Raw genomic sequence first — 19,641 nt, 5'->3', positions numbered from 1 at the left:
GAGCCGTGGGCCTGGGAGAGTTGGACGAACTGCTCCACTTCCCCTGTGGTCGAGGCTGGTGAGGGTAGGCTTGCCTGTGGGTTTCAGCAGGTCTGCTGAAATCATGAGTTTCTCTAGGGCGGCAGTGGTTCCAACTCCTGCAGAGTCGCCTTCATTTGGAGCAGAGACTAGAGTATAGAGATGCAAGGAGTCCACCTCTGGCTCCCTCTGGCCACTGCCCCCATGGAGCCTGTCTAACTTGGCAGAGTAGGTGGGCTCGGATCAGCGGCTATGCACCCCGGCGACCGGGAAACCCTGAGACAACCAGGGTCTGGCTGATGAGCAGCTTTCCAGGCGTGATTTTCTTGTCTCATCTCTGTTTCTTCCTCCTCCAGGAGAAATGGGCCCCGTGAGGCAAGCGTGACCCTCAAGTCCAGCCCGCCAGCCCGACGCCCGGCCGGGAGGACAGCGCCATGGCTGGAGCCGTGGAGCAGGAGAGTGGGCTGGTGCGCAGCAAGCTTGGCGAGGCCGGCAAGAGGAACGGCCTGATCAACACCAGAAGCCTCGTGTCTGAGAGCAGGGATGGCCTGGTGTCCGTGTACCCGGCGCCCCAGTACCAGAGCTGCCGGATGGTGGGCAACGTGGCACCGGCCGCCCCGGACGGCAGCAGGAACAAGCCTGTCCAGCAGCTACTGGACCCCAACACCCTCCAGCAGTCAGTGGAGTCCCTCTACCGGCCCAACATCCTCCTCTACTCGGAGGGCGTGCTGCACCCCTGGGGGGACAGCGTGGCGGCCGACTGCTGTGAGACCACCTTCATCGAGGACCGGTCGCCCGCCAAGGAGAGCCTGGAGTACCCCGACGGCAAGTTCCTCGACCTCTCGCCCGAAGACATCAAGATCCACACGCTCTCCTACGACGTGGAGGAGGAGGGGTTCCAGGAGCTGGAGGTCAGAGCGTGTGTCTGTCATGGGCCTTCGGGAGCAGGGTGTGGGGCTCTGGCGGGACACGAGTGCCAGGCAGAAGGCGGGACGTGAAGCCAGTGCGCGCAAGTGCAGGGAAACCGAAGCCTTCTGGGGGCCCTTCACTCAGAACATTTGTGGAAGATGCGGGGACGGAGCAAGAGGTGAGGACCAGGACCCGGGGGGGCTTCAGCAGAGATTCTGGTCAGAGAGGGCACAAGGTCACAGCCGTCGGGACTTAACGGTTGACAGTGCTGGAAGGGGGTGGGGCTCTGCTGACACCCCGCCCACAAGAGAGTCCGGTCACTGGCAAAAGCGAGCAGGGGAGGGGGGCTCATGGTCCTAGGGCCACACAAGGCTGGAAGTACACGTGTGGGGACAATTTGGGATGTTTTTGCTGCTACGTGTGGTTTCCTTAATTTGACATTCCAGAGTGTCTACTAAGGATCATTGGAATACCTGAAACCTGCTGGAAGAAACAGTTGAAATTGATCGCGTTCAGCAGACGAGCTGAATGATTGCAGGGTCCCGTCTCCCTTAGGGCAGGCACAGGCGTCGGATCACACGCCCAGAAATGTGCGTGTTGGCCGGGGTGTGAAGTGCGGCCACCCCCGTGGAGGGCGAGGGTGCGGCTGCAGGGGTCTGAGCCCAGGAGGCCGGCGCCCAAGCCGGGGGGCAGTCATTTTGCTGCTGTGAGGCTAGAGGGGGTTCCTCCAGGACATGCATGGCAGGGAGAGAAGGGCCGGTTTCTGTCCGTTGGGAGGGAAAGACCTTTAGGAGGAAGCGTGTGGTCAGAGGGAAAGGAAGTTTGTTTCCTACTTTGATAGGTGAGAACGTTTTGTGGGTGGAGGGAAACGTCCAGGGCAGAGGATGCCAGGGGGCGGTGGGGGGCAGGAGTTGATGTACAGGCAGAAGTCTGGTCTTTCTCAAGCAGTCCGCACAAGGCTTGTCTGAGAAGGTTAACAAGTCCAAGTGCTCTAGGTGGAAGAGGATGGGATGAGGGCCCACGTCGGGGAGGGTCATGGAGCTGCGGGAGGGTGAGCACCCTCAGGGCGGTGACTAAGGGAAGTGACCATCCTAGAAGAGACAGCCAGCGTCGGGGGCGGGGGGGTCCGTGTGCAGGTGTGGTCAGGCCTGAGCGCTGTGACCTTCCCTGTGACGGGCGGCCACCCTTCAGCAGGGGAGGCTCAGGGCAGAGCAAGCTCGGGGCTTCCTGCCTGCAAGCTGGGAGAGGCAGGAGAGAGCAAGGGAGGGCGTCTGGAGTAGACTCAGCCCCACCGCGGGGGCCCAGACTGGGGAGAAGGTCAGTGAGGTCACAGGGAACTGATGGGCCCAGGAGACCAGGGGCGTCACGACCGGAGGTAAAACGAGAACCAGAAACAGCTGGAGAGACAGTTTTAGTCCAAACAGATATGCAGAAACGGAAAACAAAATGTGCTTTTGTAGCAAACCCTGTGAACAGAGCCCCTGAAACCAGCTGACGGGGAGTGGAGTGGAAGGCAGCTGTCGGAGGCCGTCGGGAAGACCAGCACACCCCGGGGACCCCGTCAAGGGGTGAGCCTGGGCCGTGCTGAAGTCTGAGAAAGCTGGGCGAGTGCTTTAGCTGCCGTTCAGGAGCCTCTGTTCAGTGTCCACTTTTACCAAGGTCTGGGGTTTTGCCTAAAGCCAAAGTGTAAGTGCTGCATGGAGTTTAGGAAGCAGACATACAAAGACGCAATTTCAGCGAAACGCGGGAGTTATGGTGATGGAAACCCGCTGCTCCGAGAGCCTCCGAAGGAGAGGCTGAGCCCCCGAGCTCAGCGTGGGGCTCAGTTGTGGCTGCAGAGGAGGCGCCCGGTTGCACCTGGCCGGGGAGAGAGAGACCCTCCGGCAGGAAGGTTCATCGGGGTAGGGGGTGAGAATCAAAGGGACGTCGTGAGCAGATGACACACAGAGGTGTCCACCCTAGATCTGCGGGGACAGCGAGGGGTTAGACCTGGTGGGGCCGGGAAGGCAGGACCAAGAGGACGCGGGATCCTGTCCCTGAGGACCTCACTGCCGTCTCGGGGAGACTGGATTTCAGGCGGGGACACAAACCCAGAGACTTGGAGACAGGAGGGACAGTAATAGGGTCAAGAGGAGCCCCACGGAGGGGCGGGGCCGAGACTGGGAGCCCAGCCTGTCTGTAGCTCCAGGGGTGCCTCCGTGCAGGCTCGTGTGTAGGGGATCCCGGGAGGATGGGGGTGTTTCAGGTAGGGGTGCATCGTCAGAGCTGCTCTGGCTGCAGAGCAGGACGAGGGGCCTGTCACAGAAGAGGATGAGAGAATCAGGGCAGCATTACAAGTGAACAGATGCTCAGGAAGTGGTACCTGCCATTGTCTGGAGAAGATAAGAAGGAAGGGTCAGGGCCTCTCTGTGCACAGAGGGTCCCAAGTGTCCCCATTGGCCAGGCTGGCTGGCACAGGATTTTGTCACAAGTTCTTAGAAGTCAGCTCCAACACATAACATCCCCAGCAGTGAAAAGTGTGGGACACTTAGTGGACTGAAAATGTAGAGGTAGCTTCTGCCTACACTGTTCCTTCATCACTCATGTGGGCTTCAGGCCTCCCGTCTCTCTGGTCACATCCTACATGCAGGAAGTGTTCTGTTTTCCCATTCCGTGAAAAAATAATAGGCATGTACACATTAGCATTTGCTGTGTAACAAATCTCCCCCAAATCGTGGCTTCTAACAGCCCTGTGAGCTTGTGATTCTCAGGGTCAGCATTCTACAGGGGTCTCAGCTGGATGGAGGCTGCTCTGCTGGGCTTGCCGGGTTCCCCCACTGGCCTGAGCCTGAGAATGTGGGCTGGGCTATTGGCCCGGGTGACAGAGGAGACAGAACCACACGCCTCTCATCATGTGGCGGCCGTAGTGGGGATTCCGGGAGCAGAGAGCAGGGTGAGCAGGGAGCCAGGGCTTTTCAAGTCTCTGCCGTGGAGCACATCTTCCAAAGCAAGTCACATGGCCAAGACCAAATCGGTGTGGGAGGGGCTGCTCAGGGTGACAGGATAGGAACATGCCAACCACAGGGCCAGGACTGCAGCAGCTCCCACAGAGCAAGCATCACTTTTTAAGATCATCGCATTGAACAGAATGAGAACAGTCATGGTCGTATCGTAACTCAAATAAAAAACACATGGTCCGTATTGATGTGGGGCTCTTCCCAGAAGGCAGCTCTACTTCCGATAAAAGGGAAAATGTGGTTTTGATTCCTTGGGGAGTTCCTTGGCTTCACTCAGTCTACAGCAGATCGATTCTGTTTCCTGGAAATCACAGTTTTCAGAGAGCTTTGCCCTGGTAGGAGCAGGGCCTTGTCACCGGAGCCTTTCCTCTGCCCCCATCTCTGCCTGGACAGGCTTGCCCAGCACTCGGAGTGGAGGTGGCCTGGTCCAGACGGGTCCGCTCACCGGGTGCACATCTGTAGGAGCTTCTGCAGCTTCATTTGCCTCTGGGTCAGTGGTGCTGGCGTGAGCGGATCTGCAGCTGATTGAAAGCATCTTATTGAAAGTATCTTGTGCAGAGGCCTCGGCCATGGCATTTGCCGTGAGCTGCCTGGAGAGTGGGAGCCCGGCACAGCGGAGAGTCGGCCTGAGGAGGTCCAGGGGTGCGTGGGGATGGAGGGTGACCAGGCAGGTGCCTCGGGGGCCCTCGGGACGCTCTGGGTGCACTATCCGCGGCCTCCTCCTGGTTCCCAGCCACAGCTAAAACCACAGCTCACAGGGCCCCAACCGCAGGAAATCACGTCTCCTTTTCACACAAACAAACTCAAGCAGAGAGATTTCAGGCACAAGTAATAAAGCAGTTCTGCAAAATATAAAATGTGAGCTTAAAGTTATGAAATGAAGTGGGTGCAGGTCAGGGCTGGAGGGGCCTCACTGCATGTTGAAAGGCTGGTTGTCACCCTTTTGTGACAAAGCCAAGCCTCCAGCATCCATTGGAAAGCACATGGGATGTCATCACTGGGAAACAGTGACACGGGAAGAAAGCAGAAGGCGACGCGTGTTTCTGGAGCATCTTCCTGTGCCAGCCCCTCTGCTCACCCTGCCGTCTGATCCCGACAGCCACACTGGGCGACAGGCTCTGTCCCTAACGCTGCACATGAGAGGTGGAAGCTTGGAGGGGTCCCAGGTGGCTCTCCTGGGGTCAGACCCCTGTGTCCTGATGGCGATACTCTGTGGTCCCTGAATGGCTGTTTCAGACACAGCCACCTCCGCATGTCTGAGCCCTCACCTGGGCTGTCCAAGCCCTGAGTCTGCCCTCCCATGAAAAACCAGAAACCTATTGGGAGAGACAGGGTTTCACACTCAGGGTAGCACCTTGCAGAGGCCTCCTTCTCACACAGGAACAAAGCAGGGAGGACTCGCAAACATTTGACGAAAACCCCAAAGCGTGAATGAGGCAGAAGAATAGAAATAGAAGAGTGGACCCAGAGGAAACTGAAATCACTCCGAAAATAATAGGCAGTGTTTTAAACACGATCTTAGTGTCCTATGAGGATGTGAGAGGCTGCTCTGGGGTGGGGCGGGGAGGCCGGGTTTGGTTTGGTTTGTTTGCCTTGTACCTGGGCTGGACCCTCACGTGCGCTGGTGACAGAGGTGGGGAGTGGGGGTCCTTGCCTCGCTCCTGGTTCGGGGTCAGTGCTCAGACTCAGATTAAGGACCAAGTTCTTGAGCCTCTTAATCAGGTGCAGGGAGCAGCCTTTGTCAAGACTTGGTCAAACAGGAATTTTTTTAATATAAAAAATAGGTGTTTAATTTTGCCAAATGCTGGGAATTTTTGTCCTTTATTGTATTTATGTGACCTATTATATTAACTGATTTTCATATATTAAACTATCCTTCATTTGGGGGTAAATCCCCCATGGTCATGGTGTTTGCTCCTCTTTAAATATTGCTGGATTTAATGTGCTAACAACTTGGTAAGGATGTTTATTTCTGTGCCCATGAGGGGTCTTGGTCCTTGACAACTACAGCTTTCTTTTCTTGTCTTTTTCTGGCTTTGGTGTCAGGATGACCCTGGCCTCATAGGATGAGTTGGGAAGTGTCCCCTCCTCTTCTCTCTGAAATACTCTGCCCAGCATTGGTACTTTTTCTTCTCAGGTATTCGTTCATATTCACAGTGAAGGCATTTGGGCCTGGGCTCTTCTCTGTGGGAAGATTTTTGATTACTGATCAGAGCTGAATTCTCTATGATTTTAAAGAAAATCTTTAGCTTTTCCTTTCTTCTTGACTCAGCTTTAGTAATTTGTGTCATTCTAGGGATTTGCCCATTTTATCCAAGTTACCTAATTTGTCAGCATAACATTGTCCATAATATTCCATTTAAATCTTCTCACTTTCTGTACAGTTGGTAATGTCTCCTCTTTTCATGCCTAATTTTGGTGATTTTCCATTTCTTCCTTGCTCAGTCTAGCCAAAGGTTTATACATTTCCTTGATCTTTTCAAATATCTATCATCTGTTTCCATTGGTTTGTCCTTGCTTCTCGGTTTTCCATTTCAATGATTTTCACTCAGATATTTATGATATTTTCCTCTCGTTTCCTATGGGCTAAATTTGCTCTTGTTTACCTAGTTTCTTAGTTACTGATTTGAGATTTTTCTTCCTTCATAATATATGTATTTAAAGCTGTAACTTTCAAACACTCTTTTAACTGCCTCCTATAAATTTTGATATGTTGTGTTTTCATTTTCGATTTAGTTCAAAATATCATCTAATATGCATTGTGATTTATTTATTTTACTAATGGGTTATTTATAAGAGTGTTGTTTAATTCCCACATTTCAGGGATTTCCCACATTTTTCCTATCATTTACTCCTAACTTAATTTCATATGGTTGAAGAACATAGTTTGTATAATTTCTCTTCTAAGTTTATTGAGATGTGATGTGTGGCCTAATGTACAGTGTGTTCTGGGAATTGTGCCTTGTGCATTTGTGAAGGAACTTGTATTTGTCGTTGCATGAAGAACCATGAATGTTTGTTGAGTTGAGTTGGCCATGCTGCTCACGTTTTCTGTCTTTGTTGCTTATCTTCCTGGTCGTTTCATCAGTTTTGTCAGTTTTTGCCTCATGTATTTTGGGCTCTATTGGTTGGTGCATGTACATTTATAATTGTTATATCTTGCTGGAACATTGACCATTTTATCATTATAAAATGCCAGTCTTTGTGCCTAATAATATTTTTTGTCTTCAGGTCTATTCTGTGTGGCATTCGTATAGCTGCTACAGCTTTCTTATTACAGTTTGCACAAGGTATCTTTTTCCATCATTTTGCTTTGAGTTTATTTTTGTCTCAGAATTTATAGTGTGTCTCTATAGAAAACACATAGGTGGGTCTTGTTTTTCTCATTGTCTTACAATCTCTGTCTTTTGATTGGAGTATTTAATCCATTTGCATTAACTGTAATTTTTTATATTGTTGGATTTATGTCTGCCATTTTGATTTTTGTTTTCTGCATGTTTCTTGGTTTTGTTATTGTTGTCTCTCTTTTTCTTCTTACTGCCTTTTGGTGGCAAACATGCATTTGCACAGCCTCACATCAGCCTGGGATGTGAGGAGAGCTCCCCAGGCCCCTGTGGTCCTCTTCTTTCCAGGAGCTCCTTGTTAAATTCTTGAGTTATCCTGTTGTCTGCTACTTGGCCCAACCAGGACTACAGCCATAGTTTGGGAGAGCTGCAAGATTTCCAATTTGTATCTGGGACGGGAGTTTCTACTCTGTACTCCCCAATCAATTCAGCTCCTTCTAGCAGTGAAGCTTCTGGTCTCCAAGGGTAGCACCACCCTAGCAGCAATACTTCATGGCCAAGCTGGTGGTGGACTTGGATCAGCCCAGAGCAGGAACACCCCAGATTCACACTATTCTGACTCAGAATTTAGCAGTGATTTGTAAGCACACACCCCTCAGTTTATCGTTGGCCCTGGGTCACTGCAGAGTGCACTGACAAGGCTGTTTTGACAATTTTGTTCAGTCATTTCTCAGGGACAGGATTTGCCTGCCTCCTGGCTCTGTTATACCAGAAGTTTTGCAGGATATTATTTGAAGTGCTAGATGCATTTTCCAGCAGGCACTAGACATGGACAAGAATATGTTCAAATGCCCACAGATGGCTTGTGGTTAGGTTAAGAATTTTAATCGAATTAATTATCTTTAAATAACATGACATATATCCACTTACAGCATTAGGAAATTAAATTACTCATCTTCCTCCCTTGAGACAGTCTGTAAATAAAGAAATGTATTTAGATATTCCAGTTTCTTTGGAACTATGCGTGGCTCATTCACACAGGAAATCTGTTTTATTCCCTATAGTCACATCTTATCTAGCACTGTTCAAGCTGCAGCAGCCACCTCATTCTGTAAAGAGGCCTGTGGGAATAACTTCTCATCTGGAAATTAAATTTACCCTTACGAAGTAAATATTTTGAGGGCATCCTACATACTTATGATTTCCAAAGACAAATTCAAAAATATTGTGTGAAATATAAGCATGATTGGAACAGCAGTGCGCTATTTACCGGTTTAATTTTCTATGTCAAGGAAAACTCTCATATAAATGTGGGACTTGCGGCATGTTTCTTACAAAATAAAAATCAATATCTTTATATTCTCATCTCACATGTGCCAGGAAAAGGCACTGGAGCATGTAATTATAGCCGTTTGATGAGGAGAGGATCTCTGAGATAATAAATCCATCTGTCATAAGAACATAAGGGGATCATTCGTCACATTTCCCTGAAACACTTTCCGATAAGCAGAAGGGTTGGGACATCAAACCAGATTTGTGTGCCAAGGAAATAAAAGCCTTTTTACTTGTTCAAGCTCACACTGATCTCTCGGCTGCGGCTTCTGAGCCCCTACTCAGAATTGCGAGTGGGAGAGAGCCGTCCGTGTATCTGTGGCCATCTGGAACTGGAATCTTTCATCATTGTAAGACTACAGTTATTGTAATGAAATCAGCTTTTACATATTTACAGGTAGCTGTGAGCTGAACGCTAACACGGTAAAATGCAGTTTGAATAACAGTGAAAGGCGGACCCATGACTTTGGTGAATCTCTTCCATACTCAATTTTGAACAAATACCAGTAAAATTTGGTTCTATAACAAATTGTGGTTTAATAAAGTTTCCCCAAGCTTAGCCAAAGGTCCACCTATTTCAAGCAATACTCATGTGAACAAAACCCAGTACCAAGAGGATCCTTTGGAGTCCCCGAGGGGCAAATTTGCTCGACAGTGCATGAAACATGTCTCCTCACGGGCCTGCCGCTAACTCCTGCGTTCAGTGACCTCCACGTGTGCAGAAAACACTCTTCATGGCCTGGAGCCCAGGGAATGCCATTTAACCTTGGCCCATGGTAACAAAAACCTCATCTCCCACCTACCACATCATAACGTCATAATGACATTATGTCATAAGAAAGTTTGTGGGAAACTATCAGCATTCAAGTGTGTCAGAAGAAACACATCCTTTGAATTCGAAGTATTGGTGATGACCACGTCCTTTTTAAGGGAACCGTGGGAAGTGTCACCCCCATATTCTGGTCTGTTCAGCTTTCTGTCCGTCCTGCTGCTCGGGAAACAGTGGCGGAATAACCACAGAAATCCAGGATGAGCCCAACTGCATGACTGCCAACATTTTCCATTTTTTCCCTAACAAACCATTTCACAGCGTTTCCTAAAAACAGAAGGAAAAGCTCACAGGACTGACACACAGGTAGTTTGGGTGCATTGTGAATACTGAGATGCAAAAAGAAACTAACACGGGGAAGGCGGTGCAGGTGGCTGGCACTTGTGGGCTGAAGTTAAGCTAGATTTTTGTTAACAAGAGGCATTTGGCTGGTGCGAGGATCATCAGATTGTTCAGACCGTTAGCAGGTGAGGGAGACTCCATCGATCCGGATGGAGGGCCTGCACATCCTCCTCATGGTCCCAGGTGGTGGGTGCTAAGTGCTGATACTCACCTGGAGGAAACAGACACGGAGGAGGCAAGAAAGAGGTCTCACTGTGCAAAGTGCTGAGGATTCCTGTCGGGCCTGTCTCCAGGGAGGGTGCTGTCCCCCTTCACAGGTGGGAGGAAGCAGGATGGCCCCACCTGGTCTGGCCTGGGTGTCGGCAAGGGTCCCAGGAGGAAGGCTGTTTCCTCCTGGATAATGAAAACCACACTGCGCACCACAGCCCCGTCACCGGAGAAACACGAGGCCAAGTTAGGAAAACAGCCTTTGTCCAGTTAAAGAACAAATCCAGGGCTTCCCTGGTGGCACAGTGGTTGAGAGTCCGCCTGCCGATGCAGGGGACACGGGTTCGTGCCCCGGTCCGGGAAGATCCCACATGCCGCGGAGCGGCTGTGCCCGTGAGCCATGGCCGCTGGGCCTGCGTGTCTGGAGCCTGTGCTCCGCAACAGGAGAGGCCACAACAGTGAGAGGCCCGCGTACCACAAAAAGAAAGAAAGAAAAAAAAAAAGAACAAATCCACACAGCAGGACGTGCGTGCTGCTGACATCAGCGGTAGTTGGAAAATGTTCCCTTTGCACGGTTCATCTGAGGCACCTGTAAGTCTTCATGTCATGTGAAGCAAAACGTATGCCAGCCTGCAGTGGTGCCGTGTGGACAAGTCTGGAAAGGTGAGAACCACCAGGGGGTCTGGGGGACGTCTGTGTAATCATCAAACAGGTAAAACTTGAGAAGTCAGGGAACATTCCTCAGAGTGGAAAGAAGTATATTGAGAAACAGAACACGTTGCTTGGAGTCATAACCTTACATAAGACGTTACCCAGAGAGGTCTACACTGTCAAATGCAGATGCAGGAAGGATTTAGCAGGGAAAGCAGTGGTGTTTCTGGGAGGCTTGGTGGTGGAGGGTCAGGGATGCAGTGGAGGGACAGCCGTACTTGAGGTCAGATCCCAGAGGATACCTGTCTCTCCAGCACACCATCCCGTGCTCTGCTGGCCCAGGCTGGGTGAAATCTGGACGTGGTTCAATGTGGTAGATTGTATGGGATTTTCCTCTCGTGTTTCTTCTAGAAAATAGGGAGGTTTTCAAGCCTTTGGTAAGCTAGTCAATTACTGTGTCTCCCCCTGTAGTACTTTTGCTTTGATCCCTTTGATACATCGTTAGGTAGCAGATCACCCAAACTGAGTTAAATAAAATGCAGCCACGCGGGGGCCCCGTGAGCACTCGCCCCCCCGTCGCCTCGCCTCGCGCTCCGTCCCCACCACCTCCAGCCCCTGGTCCCCCTCGAGTTCCCAGCCCCCAGGCGGCTTTGCAGCCCCCTCCAGACCCAGAGTGTTCTCTCCTCCCCCTCACTTGGCTGCCTTCTCGCCAGCATCCGGGTCGCAGTGCTGAGACGCCGTTGTTTCTGTGTGTGTGTGTTTACTTGATGATTTTCTGTCGTGTCGGACACGGCCGAGCCATCTTAGGCTGAGGTTCCCAGAAGCAGACGCAATGCGAGGATTCACGAGCACGTGATTTACTAGGAAACGTTCCCTGGGAGACCAGCCGGTCAGCGGGGGAGCAAGGGGCAGGGTGTCGAGAAAGGAGGGGGTTTCAGACAAAGCACAGAGGGGGCCCAGCCTGGCCTCGGGACCTGAGGTATGGGCAGTGCCCCCATGGCCCCGGGGGCTGTGGGTGAGTGGAGTTTAGCCTCCTGGGAAAGGAGCAGAGACAGGAGCTCCTGGATGCACCCCCAAGCTCAGCACCGAGTGGGCACCTAATGATCCTTTGTACCGATTGGTCTCTTAGTAAATGAATGACTGTCAGAGGAGCCCTCCTGGTCAGTGTCATGCTTTTTTCAATAGAAATGAAGCCAGACACTACCTGTGTGAGCACCCAGACTCCTTGAGATCTTCCTGGTGAGCATTTATGTGACCTCGACTTTGTTTAATGAGGTGCTTTAAAAAATGTCCCACGTCAAGTGCACGGAGCAGACGCGGGACCCGGGCCTCTGGTACTTAGCGCCCCGTAGACCCTGCGGCAGCCCCAGGGCCTCCGTGTGGGGCATCCTGGCAGCAGCTGACTCTGTGCTGAAACACAAGAGCAGACCATGTTTCCCACAAACCACAAAAACAAAGACAGACCCCAAATAAGGACTAAGGAGAAAGCACGACATGAAGCCTGTTATGAACACAGCGCCATTGGCATTTCATTAGAAGAGAGAAATCATGAGGCCATGCTAGCTGGACAGAACTGCCCCATAACTGCAGGGGGAGGGAGGACAGGAGCCGGTGCCCTGACAGTCCTGCTCAGCCCCTGGCCAGTCCTCAGTGTGTCCCTGGGGTCGAGCGGGAGCAAAGCGCCCAGTGACAGCCATGCCATTCCTCTGGGGAGGACCAGCATCATGTCACGGGGACATAGTCAGAGGTGCTTCTTATGGACAAGCACAGAGAACAGAAGCAGTGACAGTCAGTTTGTCATCGTTGTTGTTTACTTGCTGAAGTGGACGTTTGTCCAGAGGTAGGTAGCAGGGCAGGTAACCGGGGACGTTCCTCACACACGACGGTGGAATGACACCCCCCCGCCCAGCGATGGAGCATCCCCTGTGACTCCCCCTCCAAACACCTCTCCTGAGCCTGGCAGCCTCCATGTGGGCAGGTCCCGGCTGGCTGGGGTGGGGCCTGGGCGTCTGCATTCCTGACGGCACCCAGCAAGGCCGACACTGCAGCCCCTGGACCACACTGTGTGAGCAGTGACGACAGAGAGCTCCGCTGACCAGTGGTCCAGGCGGCTTCTAACCTACTTCACAGACAGAGAAGGTACAAGACTCACCCTTCCTGGAAACGTTTCCCTCTCTAGAGATGGGCCGCCTCTTGTACCCCTTTGGATGCCTGAGGACCCATCTCTCCTTCTTCTAAGGATGGCCCTTAACACATGGAGACAATGCTCACCCCCAACCCTGCCCTCCCCGGGGTCCCCCTCTTCCCGGTAGGGCATCACTTTACTCTCCTCACCATCCTGGTCGCTCTGAATCCCTCTTGAAATGAGTCGAGAGATGGATAATCCAGAGGTGGTCTGCCCCCTGTGAAGCAGACTGGAGCTCCCTGACCCCCTGTCTGGACCCTCCCTCCCCGAGGCCGGCCAGCGCTGCCAGGCAGCACCTACGCCACTGGCTGCCTCTCTCCGGCCCCCTCCCCCGGCCAGCCTCTTTCCACGAGTCGTCACTGCCTCACGCCTAGCCTCAGGGTGGCAGGGAGAAGGTGAGAATGGCTTGAGACCCTCTACATCTATCTTCCAGAAATTCAGCAACTGGTGCAGCTTCACAGAGGAGGCACGTGAGCTCCTTGCTGTGTAGCTGCTGGAGGCTTGGGCTATGTCCTGGCTTCGGGCCGTGTGCACAGAAGGTCAGTGTGCTCCTACGGGCTCACAGCCCTGTCCTGCGTTCCAGCTGGAACCGTCCCCCCGTGACAGCCCCATCTGCTGTCCTTAGCACGGGCTGGGTGCCCACAGGAGGCCAACCACTGATCGGCCAGCTTTGAGTCCCTTCTCATAACACCGGGAGTTCACCTGGCGGGCAGAGTGTCTACATTTGGGAGGCGGAAGCTAAGGTAAGGGTGACGGGGACTTGCAGGAGAGTTTGGATGGAGCCAGCTGCCACGTAATGGAGAGAACAGGCACTTCACCAAGTAGCAGATACGAATGGCAAATAAGCACAAGGAGATGTTCAACATCACTACCTTCAGAGAAGTGCAGGCTAAAGCCAAGATGAAACAGCACTGCACAGCCCTTAGGATGGCGGAACGCCGAGAACTGACACCACCAAGTGCTGGTGAGGACGCAGAAGCGGGAAGGCCTCTCCGGAAGACAACTGGTCATCTTCCTGTAAAAAAACCAACACCGAACAACCCAGCAACCCCATTCCCGGGTATTTACTCTAAAGAAATGAAAACCTATGTTCACACAGAAACCTGCACGAATGCGTCACAGCCTTTATGAGTAAGAATCAAAAACTGGAATTAAACGCCCTTCGGTGGACAAACGGACGAACACACAGCGGCACCTCCCCCTCGTGGAAAATCACTCAGGAACAAAACAGAGTGAACTGCTGACACTCCCAGCAACCTGGGTGACCCTCGGGGCCTCAGGCTGAGGGGGCTGGTCGGGGGTCTTGCACTGGACAGAGCCGGTGTCGTGATTTAGGTGCTGGGCCGTGCTTATGTAAGAGGTGGCGGTCAAGGATGTGGGACTCTGTTCTATCTTTGCAGTCCCTACAGGAACTCTGTTCTATTTTTGAAACTTTTATGTGAGTCTAAAATTGTTGCAAAGGGTGTGTGTGTGTGTGTGTATGTGTGTGTGTGTGTGTTTACACATATACATCTCTGTGACCTAGACTTAGTTGAAGAGTTTTTAGATGTGACATCACATCTCACACACACACACACAGTGAAATATTCTATATGTATACATACATACACATATTGTATACGGCCATCTTTAATGAATTTTAACACTCTATAATTTTAATACTCTATAATACTCTAATTTTACTCTAATACTCTATAATACTCTATAATTTTAATACTCTATTTTATATTTATAAAATATAGAGTATTAAAATTATAGAGTATTAAAATTATAATTTTAATTTTAATAAGTATAATTTAATAAGTATAATTAATTTAATAAGTATTAAAATTAAAATTATAATACTCTATATTTTATATTTATAAAATATTTATATTTAATTTTAATACTCTATAATCTTCAAACTAGTTTCAAACTCTATAATATAATATATATAATATATATATTATATATATTAATATCTATAATATATAATATAACTCTTCAAACTCTATAATCTTCAAACTATTCAAACTAATTTAAATACATGCTTTCCTTTCAGTAAAGCAACATATTTCAGAACAGTAAAGAAAATTGGGAAATTAGTGATTTTTAAAAAACGGCTGGTATCTGATGACCTAGAACAGCCCAGCCAGTGCCTTGACATACAACCAGAGGTTTTCTGTAATGGGATCTTGCACAGAGGCAGCCCTTGGTTTAGAAGATATTCTCATTCTACCAACTAGGGAGCCCACGTGGGCCATAGGCACATACAAATGTGCAGGGCAGTGGCCAAGGTCAGTGACGAGGGGCTGAAGGGTGATGGGCTCTGGGCTCCCCGCTCCCAAGTTTCGGGCAGACGGCTTTCTCCTTGCTGCAGAGATGGGAGACATAGCTCCAAGGGCCTCACACTGTACAGGGGCTAGTGCCTTTGGCCAGTACCTGATGCTATGAGAAGATGAAGGAGACGTCAAACAAGCCAGGCGGGGGATCCACAGTCTGCCCTCACCGGAGCAGCACAGACGTGACTCCCACTCAAGCCAGAGAGGCTTCTGGAGCCTAGGATGGAGGGCAGGTGAGGGTCCGTGGAGGCAGGTGGCCGCCAGCCTCTCAGAGGAAGGCACGTGGCTCCCACCTGCCCCTCCCGTGGCACCAAGTAGCTCCTGCGCTTCCTTGGGAATCAGGGCCTTTCTGGTGGGTGGACGGATGGGTGAGGACAGGTGGATGGATGTTGTATCTCCATAGCTTGTTCCTGGGAGGTGCGTGCTCTACTGGGCCCTCCGCCCTCCTCGCCTCTCAGCCAAGGGCAGCATCCCTGTGGGCCCTAGTGAACCACCCGCTGCCAGATTCGGCAGCATCTCTGTGGGCCCTAGTGAACCACCTGCTGCCAGATTTGCCTGGGAGACCTTTGCCACCTGGGCCCCGGTGGTGGGCACACGCAGCCTCCTGACTGCTCAATGCCCTAGCTTTGTTCCAGAAGTCACCTTGGGCTCCGCAGGTCTCTGAGCTCCTGAGGGCAAGTGTGTGACATCCAACACTACTAAGTAGCTTCTCTGTGGAAACATAAAAAGGACGAACTTGATGAAATACCAGTGTAAAATGAATTATTCATGTGTCATGAGAAGAGTGAATTTGATATTTTTTTCATTTTTCCCTGCAATGCTCACAGTGTTTCCATTAAAGCATAATGAAAAAAGAGGGGAAAGTGTATGCAATTTTTAATCCCCAAAAGAAAGAAATTCAATTTAAAGTATAATTTTTTTCCTCTGAAAATGGCACACGTGTGAGGGGTTTTTTGACTTTTTATTTTCGAAATAATTTCAGACAGAAGAATTGCAAGAACGGTACAGAGAATCCCTATACGGTTGTCACCCGGTTTCCTTCAATCTTAACAGTTTACCGTGGGTGCGTTACCATTCCCTCAATGTACATATGTTTTTCCCGAGCTCTTCGCAAGAAAGTGTCAGACAAGATGTCCTTTTACCCCTAAATGAGCCAGTTGTATTTTCTAAAAACAAGTTCAATTATAAAAGTCGGGAAATTAAAATCGTTACAATACTGTCATCTCATCTATAGACCTTATGTACATTTTCCCAGTTCTTTCAACACTGTCCTTTATAGCAAAAGGAAAAAAAAGTCAGGCCCAGAATCCAGTTCAGGAGCCCATCTTGCATTTTCTTTTCTTTTTTTTTTTTTTTGCGGTACACGGGCCTCTCCCTGTTGTGGCCTCTCCCGTTGCGGAGCACAGGCTCCGGACGCGCAGGCTCAGCGGCCATGGCTTACGGGCCCAGCCGCTCCACGTCATGTGGGATCTTCCCGGACCGGGTCACGAACCCGTGTCCCCTGCATCGACAGGCGGACTCTCAACCACTGTGCCACCCGGGAAGCCCGCATCTTGCATTTTCTTGCTGTGCCTCTTTAGTCCTCCATCCCGTGTTGCAGGCGGTGCCTGCCTGTCTCCTAGCTGAGCCACGTTTCTCTGGAATTGATAAGTGTCTTGCAGGAGGTGCTGTGTGAGGAGGGGCCATCCCGCTTGTCACTGGTTGTTCACTTACGGGTCTTAACGTCCCTCACAAGCTCCTAACCCCACCGTTCCTTCTGTATGTATTAGCTGGCATTCAGCTGTGGGGAAGAGTTTTCCCTTCCCCCGCATTTATTTGTAGGCATTTATTACTTCATTTCAGGCTGGACCATTGATTCTTACTTAATGGGTTCCTGTCCATCCTTTATGGTATTTACTGTGTGTTTATTCTCACTTTGTTACAGATTTGACGGCAGGCTCTGTGTCCTTTTGACACAGCTTGTCATCCATTAGCCATTTTATCATTATTTCCTGTGCAGAGAGCTGTCCCAAGTCTGTTTTAGATGTTGACAACCCTGACCCTGAAATCAGCCGTTTCTCCAAAGCACCCTGGCTTTGGAGAAAGCCGTGTCTAGAAACCAACGTCCAGGCACTGGGTCTTCTCAGCGCCTGGGGGATGGGCGCGTTGTTCCCAGGCCCTCCGGCAGACTAAGCCAGGAGAAACATGTAGCACATAGGTACATAAACACACCTGTGTAACCATATGTGTGTACACAGACATACTTATTTTTTATCTACTTATAGATAGATAGAAACTAACATCCTCAATCCAATCCAAACAGCTCACACCACTACCACACACTCTTTTTTCACCTGCGCTTTATCCCATGCGGTGGATGCCTCATAGTTTATGTAACCACTCTCGTTCGAACGGGCATTTAGGTCATTTCCAATATCTTGCAATTACATACTAGGTTGCCATGAATAACCTTGAGCATATGTATTTTTCTATTATTGGAGGTGAATCTTCAGAATAATACCTAGAATTGAGATTACTGAACCAAAAACTCAGCACGTATTTAATTGTGTTGCATGTCGACAGATCTGCTTCCTAAGGTGTCACCAATTTGCATCCAGCCAGGCTGTGTGCCCACAGCCTAACTGACAGGATGGCTGGTTGTGCTTTTTCATCGCTGACAACTCGATAGGTGAAACATAGTATCTTAGTGTGGTTTTCATTCTCCTTTCTCTGAGTGAGGATGAGCATCATTCCACCTGGACCAGGTGAGGCCAGCAGAGCGCCCAGGCCACGGAAGTCCAGGTGCTGACCCTGCACTCACGTGACTCTGAGAGTCAAGTCCTAGTTCAGACCAATCCAAACCCACGGTGCCAAAACTATCAATAACTTGGACTTTCCATCTGCAAACCGTAGGTTACCCTCTGGCAAACGTAACATAAAGGGGAAGCAAGAAGATCTAAAGAAGCGATGCAGCTGTACATGTAGCTCTTAGGTGCAGAACATCACACGTGGAAATAATGCAGGTTTGAAGCAGGGATTCACGTTTAGAAACTGGATCCGCAGGTGATAAATTGACATGCCAGGGCTGGTCTCGGTTGTGACACCCACACCTGTGGCTGGTCCTGGAGGGCTGTGTCTGTGTGTATTTCCTGGTTTCTTGTCTGATGTGGGATAAGCCCTGGTCGCAGCAGTGGAAAGCGGCCCGCACTCCACACGGTCTGCTGGGGGCCCCTCTCCCACACCAAGTCCCCTCATTCCCTATAGCTCTGCGTGTGTACAGTGCTCATTCCCAGCCCAGGGCCTTTGCACATGCTACCCCCACGTCCTTACTGAGCAAGGGGCCTTCAGAGGGGAATCACAATTTCTTGGACAAAATCTGAAGTCCAGTGAACAACCTAATTATATCCACACTGTGAAAACAAAAACATGACAGTGAAAAAATAATATAATTTCCAACATAGATTGACTGCTTGCTACAAGCAGGTTGGTTTTACCTGATGCATGCAGTGTCATTTTAAACCAGGTCTTCTGTCTTTGAAAACACACAATGTGTATTTTTTCTTTGTGCCTGTTTATTTGGAGATAGATGGGATTCATCATCCTGGATGTCCACGTTCCTGTGTGTCCCCATCTTCTCACCCTCCCAGACGTTCGCTGAGTGTGGTGGTCTTGCCCTGATTGAAGTTTTAAGGTGTCTTAACCCCCCAGTTCTTCCACAGCCTCTGCAGCAGATGCTCTCAGCCCACCCCCAAGTATCACCCCTGCGGGAGAAGCCCCCTGGCCTGGCCTTTGCCCACCTGAGGACCTTCTCTGGGCCCTGAAGCCTTGCCTGCAATGTGGGAGAACCTCTGCCCCCAGGCACTTGCCGAAACTGCCAGGAGGCGGTTCCCCGGGGGTTCCCTCTACCACATGGCCCCCGAGGTCCCAGTGGGACCAGGCTCCAGGCGCCCACAGAGGACCTGCCTTGGTAAAACGCCCTTTACTGGCTCTGGTCTGGCCACGTCCCACCTCCCCTCTTCCCTGCCAGCATTTCCCGTGGTCCTCTACCAAGAAAACAAGTGCACCCAGTCCTTGACTCACGATCTGCTTCTGGGGGAACTAAACTAAGACGGGTCCTGAGAACGTTTTGTAGGATTGTCCTCAGGACCCCTGAGCACTTCCAGGTCAGAAGAAGGACAAGTCTTAGAGGGAGCCTGTCATCGTAATCCAACCGTAGGATTGAAGACCATAGCTGGTGAGAAAACGGTGTTTAAATTAATTCAGGAAAGTTGAGTAACAGCTCCCCAGTAGAATTTAGGGCACAGCGTGTTTAGATACTAAAATATGTCCCCCAGGTTCCATGTTGTTGAGCCCCCAGACCCCTGCACATCTTTGCATCTATGACCCTGTGTGAAATACATGGAGTGGGTCCCCAGCAGAGTCTGGTTTTGATTGATCTGATTCCGGGTAAAGGAGAGGCTAGTGAGCCTGAGGTGCCAGGGGAGCCTGGGTCAGAGGATTCTGCCAAATGCTGAGGGATCTGGTCTTCCATAGCTCACCTGCCCATGGAAGACCCCCAAGTGGACACAAGTGGACCAGTGGGGCTACC

The 19,641-nt window shown here is 50.6% G+C and overlaps 1 protein-coding gene across 2 annotated transcripts in view; it reads left to right on the top strand.

Moving 5' to 3' along the window:
- Positions 1–452: 452 nt before the first annotated feature.
- The window catches only part of SYNDIG1 (synapse differentiation inducing 1), a gene marked incomplete at its 5' end in the record, with an annotated part of 49,628 nt that continues 30,439 nt past the window's right edge, over positions 453–19,641 (top strand). For both annotated transcript variants that reach the window (XM_082645334.1, XM_082645333.1), the window contains one exon: positions 453–929. In XM_082645334.1, coding sequence (XP_082501460.1) covers positions 453–929 — 477 coding nt within the window. The remainder of the gene's footprint in view (positions 930–19,641) is intronic.

The sequence above is a fragment of the Mesoplodon mirus genome (assembly GCF_964341445.2).
Source record: "Mesoplodon mirus genome assembly, chromosome: 15".
NCBI classification, from domain to species: domain Eukaryota; kingdom Metazoa; phylum Chordata; class Mammalia; order Artiodactyla; family Ziphiidae; genus Mesoplodon; species Mesoplodon mirus.
This window is presented reverse-complemented; position numbering and strand designations above follow the sequence as displayed.